Source organism: Macaca mulatta, chromosome 12, assembly GCF_049350105.2.
Source record: "Macaca mulatta isolate MMU2019108-1 chromosome 12, T2T-MMU8v2.0, whole genome shotgun sequence".
NCBI lineage: Eukaryota > Metazoa > Chordata > Mammalia > Primates > Cercopithecidae > Macaca > Macaca mulatta.
This window is the reverse complement of record NC_133417.1, coordinates 9,307,813-9,321,353: the sequence shown is the minus strand read 5'-3', so window position 1 is coordinate 9,321,353 and position 13,541 is coordinate 9,307,813. Positions and strand designations below refer to the sequence as shown.

Sequence of the window (13,541 nt, the reverse complement as noted above, 5' to 3'; positions counted from 1 at the left end):
TCCTGCAGGCTTTCCTGATTCAGCCAATGGCAACTCTGTGGCCTCCAATTGCTAAGGCCAAAATCTTGGAAGTTGTCCCAGATACTGTTCTCTCACACTCAACATCCAAATATGAAACACACTCAGCTCTACCTTAAAAACATAAACAGAATCCTACCACCTCATGCTACTTCCACCACTACTGCCCTGGCTGAGCCTTCATTGTTCCTTGCAATTAATGCAACAGCTGCTTGACAGGTCTCCCTGATTCCATCCCTGCTCCCAGAGTCTGTTCTTTTCCCCAGCAGCCAGTGTTTATCTTCAGTCCTAAGTGAGCGCTTGGCACTGCTCTGCTCACACTCCCTGCTCTGCTCCAACAGCTCCCTGCCAACCCCAGCAAAGCCAAAGCCTTTACAACAGCCTGTGGGCCCTGTTCAACCATGATCTGATCCCGCTGCCACTCCCCTTCTTACTTAGCTCCAGCGACCTTTGGTTCTTTGCTATATTTTGAGCACATCATGCATGCACCTATCTCCAGATTTTTGTACTTACTGCTCTCTGGCCTGGAATACTCTTTCCCCAGATATCCTCATGGCCAGCAACTTCATTTCTTTAATGTCTCTACTCAATGGTCACTTCCTCAGTGAGGCTTTCTCCTAAAACCTTTATACAAATTCCAGTCCTGGCTACAACTTTCCCCTATATTTCGTCCCTGCTTTGTTTCTCCATAGCACTTATCACCCAAACATACATATACACACACACACACACACACGTAATTTAGTCATCTTTTTATCTTTGGTCTCCCTTGCTAGAATGTAAGATCTAACAGGATAAAGCTGCATTTGTCTAACACAAAGCTGCTTCGTCGTGCCCAGAACAATTCCTGGAACAGACCCCTGTAGGTTGAGGTAGGATTATCGGCAGTTCCCTAGCACAGAGAGGTAAAGGGAACCAGCCAAAGAGAGCAGATGAGCAGCATAACTGAGGATGCTTCCTTCCCCCTGGATTCCTCATGGTATCTTTCAAAGAAAGGGCCAAGGGTAAAAATATCCACAGAAAGAGATTTCATGGCAGAATAAATAGATGAGTAAATAAACAGTAGATTAAAAAAACTATACACACAGCACAATCACACCTCTATCAGGCAAACAACATGAGAAAGAAATGGAGGCCTTCTCACTGAAATAGTAGGTAATACTGGATACCAGAGAACAAATAACTTGCTTTCTTCTTTGGGTTTGTTTCTACTTCACACAGTTTGTTTACTGAATATGTTACTTTTGTAGGAAAAACAAAATTACACAATAAATTATTTAAAAAAAAAAAGAAAAGAAAAAAAGAAAACCTCTCAAGTGACTTGACCTTCTCAAACCGGAAGTTTAGAGTTAAGATGAAGTGGTAAAGGGAGAAATGAATTGCTTTAAGATTTTACTAATCACATATAGGCTTTTCAGCAACATAAATCTTACTTGATTGCATAATAAGGCAATGAAACTTGGAAATAAACAGTACTATAGCCACATTGTGACCCCTTTTACATAGTAGCATTTTCTTAATGCATGCAAGGAAACTACATTGAAGGATATCCATGGGGAAATATTAATCTCTTTCATGATTTTGGCCAGAAATTAAACTTAATTACAAAAGGAAAGCAAAGTAGTTTTAGTTTTCACAATGAGTTTATTGCTTTCTTCTATTTATCAAAAACGAATGACATGCAACATCTAAAATGGGTATCAGGGAGTCTCGGCTGAGGGTCATAGAAGAATCTGGATGCTGAAGGAGAATTAGGGAAGGGGAAGAGGCAACTGCCAATGGAGAGTATTCTATGGACGGACTTACCAGAAACTGGCCTCATGATATCCATTGGTTCTACTTCTTCTTTCACTTTAATTTCAGGAACAGGAGGGCCCAAGACGGAGGACAGACTGCCACCCACAGTGACTGATGGAGGTGGTGCAGCTGCAATGGTGGTGATGGGTGGAGTGATGGGGACCGCTCCAGGAATGGTTGAAAGGGCAACGGCTGGTTGTGATGGGGGACTGGCTGCTGCAATCATAGTTGGAATGGTCGGTGGAGGCTGCTGGGCAGTTGGAGGGACGGCAATGGTAGGCTGATCATTATTTTGACTGGATACAGTCTCCATGGACACAGTGACGGGAGTGGCCATAGACACGTGGATTTCAGACTTGGGTTTGGCACTAAAACACAAAAGAAAAGCACATGTAGCAAATAAGAAAAAAACTGCCTTCATCTACAACATCTCAGAGGATGGGCATTTGTCCAATTATTTCTGTTCAGCGCACTGCACAATTGATACTTTTTTAATTTTTAATTTTTAAAAAATTTTGAGACAGGGTCTCACTCTGTTACCCATGCTGGAGTGCAGTGGTGTGATCTTGGCTCACTGCAACCTCTGTCTTCTGGGCTCAAGGGATTCTCCCACCTCATCCTCCCGAGTAGCTGGGACTACGGGTGTGTGCCACCATGCCAGGCTAATTTTTGTATTTTTTGGTAGAGATGGGTTTTCACCATGTTGCCCAGGCTGATCTCTAACTCCTCAGCTCAAGTGATCCACCTGCCTCAGCCTCCCAAAGTGCTGGGATTACAGGTGAGAACCACCACGCCCAGCTTTAATACTCTATTTCTTGAGTTTAAAGTTTAACAAAGCAATTTTAAATGTCAATCAGGTTTTAAAAATATACTGTATGTCCTGCTCCCACCCAAGTTTTTATAAGCAGTAACAAAATTAACAAGAAAATAACACTTTAAAGAACTCACTCAAAGTCATATTGTCATAGCACAACCAATTTTCATAATATTAATATACATTTTCCCCCAGAATTCCTTAATATATATGTTGACTTTGGAGTTGTTATTTTTGTTTTTTTTTTTTCTTTCTTTTTCTTTAACTACAGTTGTAATTGAGAGGGACTGAGGTTGAGCTGATTACTAATGGCCAATGCCTAATCAACCATTCCTGTGTAAATGGAATTTCCATAAAAACTCGAAAAGACTGGATTCAGGAGCTTCTGGGATAGCTAGCACGTGAAAATTCCTGGAGGGGCGTGCCTGGAGAGGTCATGGAAGCTTCACATCCCTTCTCCCAGGCCTTATGCATCTGTTCCAGTTGGTTGGTCATCTGCATCCTCTGTAATAGCCTTTATGAAAATACGTTAATGCACATAAAGTGTTTTCCTGAGTTCTGTGTGCTGTTTTAGCAAATTAATCAAAATGCATGGGAACTAGCTGGTCAGAAGAACAAGTAAAACCACCTGGGGCTTGCATTAGGGGGTGAAAGTTTGGTAGTCCTGTGGGACTGAGCCCTCAACCTGTGAGATCTGACACTATCTCCAAGTGTCATAATTGAATTGGAGGGCACCCACCTGGTGTCTTTTGCAAATCTGGTTGGTTGGTTGCCGGGGAGAAATCCTTCCCCAGTTCTTACTAACCAGAGGTAACGGAAGTTTCTGTGTTGTTGTTGAGTGAGAGAAGACAAAAACACTGGCTTTTACTCCTGTATTCTCAGATGAGCAACTGTACACTTGGGATTTTTAACCTATAGAAATGAAAAGACTGAGTTGGGCACAGTGGCTCATGCCTAAAAACTCCCGGCAGTTTGGGAAGCTGAGGCAGAAGAATCACCTGAGGCCAGGAGATCGAGACCAGCCTGGGCAATACAGTAAGACCCCATTTCTTAAAAAAAATTTTTTTTTAATTAGCCAAGTGCATTGGCGTGCACCTGTAGTTCCAGCTACTAAGGAGGTGGAGGCAAGAGAATTACTAGTGCCCAGGAGTCCGAAGCTGCAATGAGCTATAATTGTAACACTGGCACTCCAGCCCGGGCAACAGAGGGACTAGAAGTTCCGGAATATAAAAATGTAAATGCTGAAAGAGGAAAAAAAAAGAAAAAACACTAGAGAGTCTGAACTGCATATTTGAATAGGCATAAGAAAGAACTGGCTAGGCATGGTGGCTCACGCCTATAATACCAGTGCTTTGGGAGGCCATGGCAGGAAGATCACTTGAGCCCAGGAATTCGAGACCAGCCTAGTGAACATAGGGAAACCCCAAAACTACAAAAATACAAACATTAGCTGGGCGTGGTGGTGTGTGCCTATGGTCCTAGCGACTCTGGAGGCTGAAGAGCAGGAGGATTGCTTGAACCTGGGAGGCTGAGGCTGCAATGAGTTATGACGGCACCACTGAACTCCAGCCACAACACAGCGAGACCCTGTCTCTTTAAAAAAAAAAAAAAAGGAGAAGATGAATTACGGCAAAATATTAAAACAGTTACATCTGTTTGATTACTATTATTTTCTCTGTTTTCCCAGACATTTACAGATTTTCATATTGAGAAGGCTTTAAGATAAAAGAAAAAGAGAGAAGAGAAAGAGATAGTAAATAAATGAGAAAAGATAAAGAAATCAATTCTAGAAGTTCACCTAACAAAGAGTTTCCCCCAAAAAAGGGATGAGATGGAAATTGAGTAGCAGAAAACAAATTATGAGAGAAATAATACATTAAGATTTCCCTGTACCGACCAACACAAGTTTTCAGACTGAAGAGACCACTGAGTATCCAGCACATGTAAAAACCACCAACTGGCACAACAAACCACCATGGCACGTGTATATCTATGTAACAAACCTGTACATTCTGCACACGTATCCCAGAACTTAAAGTATAAAACAAGGCCGGGCACAGTGGCTCGCGCCTGTAATCCCAGTACTTTGGGAGGCCGAGGCAGGAGGATCACGAGGTCAGGAGTTCAAGACCAGCCTGGCCAACATGGTGAAACCCTGTCTCTGTTAAAGATACAAAAAATTAGTGGGGCGCAGTGGTGAGCGCCTGTAATCCCAGCTACTCAGGAGGCTGAAGCAGGAGAATCGCTTGAACCTGGAAGGCAGAGGTTGCAGTGAGCTGAGATCGTGCTACTGCATTCCAGCCTGGGCAACAGGGCGAGACTCTGTCTCAAAAAACAACCAACCCAAATTCTACTGTCAAGTTTTTGAACATTGAGAACAAAGATCATTAAAGCGTTCAGAAAGAAATGAACATGTAAGATATAAAGATCAGCACTCAAAAATCGTATCTGGGTTTTCAAAAGTAAAAACAAAATGTAGAAGACAACAGAGTAGTACCTTTATATGTATGCCACACTCTCTCTCTCATACATGTGAGAATGAGACAGACATAAGAGACAGAGAGAGAGAGAAACAGAGAGAGAGAGAGAGAGAAAGAAAGAGAAAGAGAGAGAGAGAGAGAGAAAGAAAGAGAGAGAGAGAGAGAAAGAAAGAGAGAGAGAGAAAGAAAGAGAGAGAGAGAGAGAGAGAGAGAAAGAAAGAGAGAGAGAGAGAGAAAGAAAGAGAGAGAGAGAAAGAAAGAGAGAGAGAGAGAGAAAGAAAGAGAAAGAGAGAGAGAGAGAGAGAGAGAAAGAAAGAGAGAGAGAGAGAGAGAGAGACTCCCTCTCACTGTGTTGCCTAGGCTGGAGTGCAGTGGCATGATCATGGCTCACTGCAGCCTTAAACTCGCAGACTCAGGTGATCCTCCTGCCTCAGCCTCAGTAGCTGGGACTAAAGGTATGTGCCACCATGCTTGACCAGGTTTTGTATTTTTAGAGGCGGAGTTTTGCCATATTGACCGGCTGGTCTCGTACTCCTGGTCTCCTGAAGCTCTGGGGTGAGCCACCACACCCGGCTAATATTTTTAAAGAGCAATGATTTCTCATCTAAAATTCTGCCTGCCATTCTATCATTTAAGTGTGAGGAGCTGTGTTTCAGGAATGATGGAGTAGACATACTTTTTCCTATTCCTCCCACAAAGGAGAGCTAAACTCGGGCGTGTTGTATATAAACCAAGTGCAACGACTGCTGAAAAGCGAGGAGAAAAAGGCACATTGTCTAGGGACCTCAGGACCCAGGAGCGGCACGGCAGTCAGTTCCCTGGATTTGCTTGTTGCCTTGTGTGTCCTGGACAGGGCGCTGGAGAAGCTGATAACGTGGAAATGCCAAAGAGCAGAGACAAAAAAAGTCCCAAGAAAAGCCTACTCTGTCTAGCCCAAGAACCAACAAAAAGGAGTGGCTTGACATGACGAAAATCCTGTAGACAATAATTGCTCTACTCCAGTGAAACGTCACAGAAACAACTGCGGCCTTGGCAAAGGCTGAGAAGAGTCTAGACTTCCCTGGCCAGGTTGTAATGAGAGGCCTCAATCTCCTCCCCATCCCACTACTCATGCAGTATCATCAGAGGCCAACCGGGAACCTGGCCTTCACTGATCACCTGGCAGTAACAAGGCAATGCCCCCTCTTCCCTGCTGGGGTAGTTTGAGAGGAGGCCTGCTAAACTATAACCTATACATAAATCCAGTCTTATAATTTAACACTTAAAATGTCCACTTCCAAACAGAAAATCACTCATCAAGAAACAGGAAAATCACAACTTGAATAAGCCAAGAGATGAATGATAAAGGAATTATCTGACAAGGACTTTAAAGCAGGTATTATAAATATATGTTAATATGCAATTATAAATCCACTTGAAATGAATGAAAAAATAGAAAAATCTTAGTAAACAAATCAAAGTTATAAAAATTTTGGAACCAAATAGAAATTAAAGAAATAAAAAATATAATAACTGAAATAAGATGGTCTTGCTGTGTTGGCGAGGTCTTCACAGGCATGATCATTGAGCACCACAGCCTCCAACTCTTGGCCTCAAATGATCCTCCCTCCTCAGCCTCCTGAGTAGCTGGGACTATACAGGTAAGAGCCATCGTATCTGCCTTAGAATCAGTGAGGCCGAAGACAGATCAGTATAATTAGCCTAATCTGAACAATACAGAGAAAACAGACTGAAGAGTGTGGGTAGAATAAAGATGTTTTCTGATATGCCAAGTATCAAAAACTGACACCCTGGGCATTCTGTCACTGCTACTGAAGAGGTGCTCTTACAAATCGAGGGGGTAAATCAAGAAGAAGGAAGCATACAGGCTCCGGGTGACAAGGTGTAGGGAGTTCAGAGCCTGGCGGAGAGAAGAGGCACCGGGAACAACAGCTGGGCACCGAGACCAGACAGGCACCAACACAGACTGGGGCAGGCAGAAGCAGGGCTTCAGGGAGGGATGTGATCAAGAAAAAGCACAAATGACAGAGATCTGACAGGTTTCTCATTTAGAGCAGTTCTGTAGGTTTGGTGGAAAGTTTGAAGATGAACTAGTGATACCTAGAAAACCTACACAAACATTATAAGCCTTGTAGTACGACATGACTTAAAAAAATTAAACTTACTTATATTGACAGCTATTGGATTTCCTTTTTAAATGTTTTATATTTTTCAATATCTTAATTTTCCTTTAAAGTTTTTTTGTTTTGAATTAATAATACATTCATATGTTTCAAACGATATATGGAGAAAGCTCCTCGATATATTGGATGGGTTCATCCACTATTAACTTCCACACAATATCACTATATCTCAGCATTCCATTGACTCTAAGATGGCAACAGTTATAAAATGAACCATTATTTTGTGCACACTTAAAAATACAGTAACTGAATTCTAGAATATTAAGATGTCATCAGTTTTAAGATACTGATTTTAGAGATGCTATGGTTTTAAAACCTTGTTTCTCACAATTAATAAAATATAATAATTTCTTGTATGACCTTATAGTACTTATGTATGTAGACAAAAGCAAATACAAATGTTTTTTCTTTTCTTTTTTTTAAGACAGAGTCTGGCTCTATCGCCCAGACTGGAGTGCAGTGGCACGGTCAGGACTCACTGCAGCCTCGACCTCCCAGACTCAAGCAATCCTCCCACCTCAGCCTCCCAGTAGCTCGGGACCACAGGTTTGCACCACCACACCCGACTAACTTTTGTATTGTTTGTAGAGATAAGAGTTTCGCCATGTTGTCCAGCCTAGTCTCAAACTCCTGGGCTCAAGCGATCCACCCGCTTCAGCCTCCCCTCCCCAACCCCTCTGGCAGCTGAGACTACACGGGTGTACCACCATGCCTGGCTAATTTTTTTTTTTTTTTCAAATTTTAGTAGAGACAAGATCTTGCTATGTTGCCCAAGCTGGTCTCAAACTCCTGAGCTCAAGTGATCCTCCCATCTTGGCCTCCCAAAATGCTGAGATTACAAGTGTGAGCCACTGCACCTAGCCCAAATGTTACTTTCTTACCCAACTTGCCTGCTTATTTCAAAACTGTCATAGCATATACCTCGTACCTTTTTTTTTTTTTTTTTGACTCATTTGGGTTGCTTTTTTGACTTGTAACCATATTTTATTTAGCCAGTCCCCTATTCGTGGAGTAGAGTATAAAGACCAATACAGATAACAACATTCGACAGACTAAAAAACTACAAATTTAACTGGGAATATCTGGAGGCGGAAGGTGAGCAGAATGCACACGATTCCCCAGGCTCTCCATCCTATCAAGAAATGCAATGCCCAGCCACGGTGGACAAACCACATGCTGTCAGAGCCAGATTTCCCAAAGTATGTCACTTCCTTGCTTCTCTACACTAAGGACTTTGGGGAAAGTGAAAGTGGAATGAAAACTACGGGGGTGAGAGGAGGTGCTTCTGAGCTCTGGTGCTGACTGTTCAGGAGAGCTGCATTTCAGAGTGGAGCTGTCCAGGGAGCAGCAAGCCAGCTATCTTTCAACAGAGCCCTTCCAACTCTGGCGTGTTAGCTCTCAGCACGTTGACACCTCTGTCATCTGATATGTGTGCTAGTGTATCCGATTAATACATTACCACATATACCTGGGAAAGAAAAATGCCTCTGTAATTTTGGTAAGTATTGCCAAATTGCCTTTCCGTAAGGGTTATAATAGTTTGCACTCTCACCAAGAATAAAAACACCCAATTATCCACAGCTTTTCCAACAGCATATTTCAAACTTCTGGTATTTTGCCAGTATGAAAGGTAAATGATGGTGTCTCAGTGTGCTCTCAGTTTGCTCATCTCTTGATATAAAGCATCATTCCACATGTTATGGACCTTTGATACTTCTTTACCTGTGAACTAATTGTTCAAAAAGGTCGTTCATTTTTCTACTGGACTTCTTTACTATTCACTTCTGGTAGTTATTTATATACTATGAAGATGAGCCGTTAGACTGTGATATGGTTGGAAATATATCTTTCCAATTCATCGTTTGCCTTCCACTTTGCTTATAAAGTTTTTTCTTGACAAAAGTAGTTTGCTTCTTAAATAATTTTTACTAAGTCAAATTTCTCTCTCTTATTAAAGACAGGGTCTCACTCTATCACCCAGACTGGAGTACAGTGGCATGATCCTGGCTCACCGTAGCCTCGACCTCCCAGACTCAAGCAATCCTCCCACCTAAGCCTCCTGAGTAGCCAGGACCACAGGTGCGCACCACCATGCCTGGCTAATTTTTGTATCTTTTGTAGAGATGGAGTCAGTCTCGAACTCCTGGGTTAGAAGCAATCCGCCCACCTTGGCCTACCAAATTGCTGGGATTACAGGTGTCAGCCACCACATCCAGCCCTGAGTCAAATTTCCCAAAACTTTCTTTTTATAGATTCTGAATTTTGAGTCATAAAGTGATACGGTTTGGCTCTGTGTCCCACACAAATGGCTCCCGTGATTCCCATGTGTTATGAGAGGGACCCTGTGGGAGATGACTGAATCATGGGGGCGGGTCTTTCTTGTGCTGTTCTCGTGATAGGAACTAAGTCTCATGAGATCCGATGGTTTTAAAAAGGGAGAGTTTCCCCGCACAAGCTCTCTCTTTGCCTGCCACCATCCACGTAAGATGTGACTTTCTCCTCCTTGCCTTCTGCCATGAATGTGGGGCCTCCCCAGCCACATAAATTTATCCATGGGTTTTTCGATCGTTATTTGCATAGAACTACATTAAGTTCAATGTAGAAAAAAACTCCTTTTTAATTTTTTTATGGTTTATCTCGATTGAGTTAGTGTTAGGCAGGCAAACTAGAAATAGGAATGAAAGGAGAAAACAGAAAGCCCTTTTAACCCATTTTAAAATGTTCTCTGAGAGCTGGGCATAGTGGCATGTGCCTGTAGTTCCCTACTCAGGAGCCTGAGGCAGGATGGTGACCTAAGCCGAAGAATTCAAGGCTTTAGTGAACTGTTCACACCCACTGCACTCCAGCCTGGATGACACAGTGAGACCCTATCTAAAAAATAAGGAAATTTAGGCCGGGTGCGGTGGCTCACACCTGTAATCCCAGCACTTTGGGAGGCCAAGGCAGGCAGATCACCTGAGGTCAGGAGTTTGAGACCAGCCTGGTCAAGACAGTGAAACCCCGTCTCTACTAAAAATACAAAAATTAGCCAGGTTTGTTGGCACACGCCTGTGATCCCAGCTACTTAGGAGGCTGAGACACAAGAAATCACTTGAACACGGGAGGTGGAGGCTGCAGTGAGCCAAGAATGCGCCACTACCTCACAGCCTGTGCAACAGAATGAGACTCAAAAAAAAAACCAGGCTGGGCACAGTGGCTCACGCCTGTAATCCCAGCACTTTGGAGGCCAAGGCGGGCAGATCATGAGGTCAGGAGATCGAGACCATCCTGGTCAACATGGTAAAACCCTGTCTCTACTAAAAATACAAATAAATTAGCTGAGCGTGGTGGTGGGCACCTGTAGCCCCAGCTACTAGGGAGGCTGAGGCAGGAGAATCGCTTGAATCTGGGAGGCAGAGGTTGCGGTGAGCCGAGATCGCGCCACTGCACTCCAGCTTGGCAACAGAGCAAGACCCTGTCTCAAAACAAAACAAAAGAAACAGAAAAACCCAGACTAACACTAACCCAAGTAGTCCTAGCTACTTTGGAGGCAGAACAGGGAGGATCACCCAAGCCTGGAAGGTCAAGGCTGCAGTGAGCCAAGCCATGATTGTGCCGCTATACTCCAGCTTGAGTGACACAGTGAGATTCTGTCTCAAAAACAAAAAAAGGGGGGGTGGGGGGCGGGGCGGGGAGCGGGCATGGGGGCTCACGCCTGTAATCCCAGCACTTTGGGAGGCCGAGGCGACTGGATCATTTGAGGTCAGGAGTTGGAGACCAGCCTAACCAACATGGGAAAACCCTGTCTCTACTAAAAATACAAAAATTAGCTGGGCACGGTGGCACATGCCTGTAATATCAGCCACTCAGGAGGCTGAGGCACAAGAACTGCTTGAACCAGGGAGGTGAAGATTACAGTGCGCCGAGGTCACGCCACCGCACTCCAGCCTGGGCGACGGGGCGAGACTGTCTCAGAAAAGAGAGAGAGAGAGAAAAGTGTAATTAACACGTGGAATTTAATCATATCTATTTCCCCTTATTATGATTTCGATTTATTATTATATCCTATTTATTTGTTGTCTGCTAGAACTGATGAGGCCTGAAAAACGTGAATTAAAGCCCCTGTGCTCCCAAGCTGCTCTCTGAAACCCTTCTCACACTTCTTGTAAATTCTGCTTTATGAGCCTTAATGCTACATTATTTGGTACGCAGATATTCTTAACTGTTAAAACTTCATTGTAGGCCAGGTATGGAGGCGCACATCTGTAATCACAGCACTTTGGGAGGCTGAGGTGGGCAGATCATGAGGTCAGGAGTTCAAGACCAGCCTGACCAACATGGTGAAACCCTGTCTCTACTAAAATACAAAAAAATAAGCCAGGCATGGTGGTGTGCACCTGTAATCCCAGCTACTCAGGAGGATGAGGCAGGAGATTCTCGCTTGAATCTGGGAGGTGGAGGTTGCAGTGAGCTGAGATCATGCCATTGTACTCCAGCCTAGGCGACAGAGCGAGACTCTGTCTCAAAAAAAAAAATAATAAATAAATAAAATAAACTTCATTGTAAATTAGATTCTTCAGCATTATAAAGGACCCTCTGTGGGCCGGGAGCGACAGCTCACGCCTATAATCCCAGCACTCTGGGAGGCCGAAGCGGGCAGATCATTTGAGGTCAGGAGTTCGAGACAAGCCTGGCCGATATGGTGAAACCCTGTCTTTACTACAAATACAAAAATTAGCCGGGTGTGGTGGCACGTGCCTGTAATCCCAGCTACTCAAGAGGCTGAGGCAGGAGAAGTGCTTGAACCCAGGAGGTGGAGGCGGCAGTGAGCTGAGATTGCGCCACTGCACTCCAGCCTGGGCAACAGGAGTGACATTAAGTCTCATGAAAAGAAAAAAAAAGGACCCTCTGTGTTCTGCTTTTAAGCTGAATTCCACCTTTTCTGATAAGATTTCAATTTGTTTACCTTTGCTTGATAAATCTTTTGAAAAAATATTTGTGTGTGTAACTTGAGTTCTCAGATGACATTATCTTTTTTCACTGGTATTTTAAAATTGGTTACCATGGGATTACAATCAGCAGTCTAAATTCATATCAATCTAGTTTGCATCGATACCAACTTAACTTCAATAACATACAAAATGTGAAAGGATGGAAAAAGATATTTCATGAAAACAGTAACTGAAAGAAAGCTGTGGGCCTGTATCAATATCAGAGAAAATGGATGTTAAATCCAAAACAAGACAAAGGACATACTATATTAACAAAAGATTCATCAAGAAGATCAAAGAACTGGGAGAAATGAGCAGTTACTAATGAAAGGGCATAAAGTTTCAGTTAAGCGAAACGAAGAGGTTCTAGAGCTCTGTTGTGTGACACTGTGCCTGCAATGAACAACAGTGTACATTTAAACCTCTCCCCACCAGGGCAGATCTCATGTTAAGTGTTCACACCACACTAAAGAGAAAAAGATACAGCAATTATAAACCTTCACGCATCAAAGAACGGTGCCCCACGTAGCAGAATAAAGGAGATACTGACAGAATTAAAGGGAGAGACAGAGAGGATGACACCCACCCAGGCTGGAGTGCAGTGATGCAATCTCAGCTCACTGCAAATTCCGCCTCCGAGTTTCAAGCGATTCGCTGCCTCAGCCTCCTGAGTAGCTGGTATTACAGGCATCCACCACCACGCCCAGCTAATTTTTGTATTTTTAGTACAGACAGGGTTTCACCATCTTGGACAAGCTGGTCTTGAATTCCTGACCTCGTGATCTACCCGCCTCAGCCTCCCAAAGTGCTGGGATTATAGGTGTGAGCCACTGCACCTGGCTATAGCTGGAAATTTCAATACCCAACTTTCAATAATGGATGAAACATCCAGATGGAAACTTGGCAAGGACACAGAGAACTGGAGCACTAAACAAACTAGACCTAACATATACACAGAATACTCCACCCACCAACAGTGATTGCATGTTCTTCTCAAGGGCACATGGGACAATCTCCAGGACAGACCATACTTTAGGTCAAAATTCAAATTTCAAAAAATGTATAGACTGAACCCAAAGGATCTTTTCCAAGTACAATGGAACAGACCTAAAAAATCAGTATGAGAGAAAATGGAAATATTCACAATGACACGTGAGACTTCTTTCCTGAGTCAGATAATGGTTTCGAACACATGCAGAACGCTTCCTTAACTTTTTGGCATCTTCATAATGTAACAGCTATAGGAAAGCTTTTTTTTTTTTTTAAAGACAGGGTTTCA

At 43.3% G+C, this 13,541-nt stretch overlaps 2 protein-coding genes across 29 annotated transcripts in view; both read right to left on the bottom strand.

The window, feature by feature from the left end:
- The window catches only part of SAP130 (Sin3A associated protein 130), an 84,068-nt gene that overhangs the window by 10,738 nt on the left and 59,789 nt on the right, over nt 1-13,541 (bottom strand). For all 28 annotated transcript variants that reach the window (XM_015109821.3, XM_028830606.2, XM_028830605.2 and 25 more), the window contains one exon: nt 1,825-2,183. In XM_015109821.3, coding sequence (XP_014965307.2) covers nt 1,825-2,183 — 359 coding nt within the window. The remainder of the gene's footprint in view (nt 1-1,824; nt 2,184-13,541) is intronic.
- WDR33 (WD repeat domain 33) overlaps nt 1-13,541 on the bottom strand; it is a 325,821-nt gene that overhangs the window by 253,233 nt on the left and 59,047 nt on the right. The gene's annotated exons all lie outside the window — the stretch shown is intronic.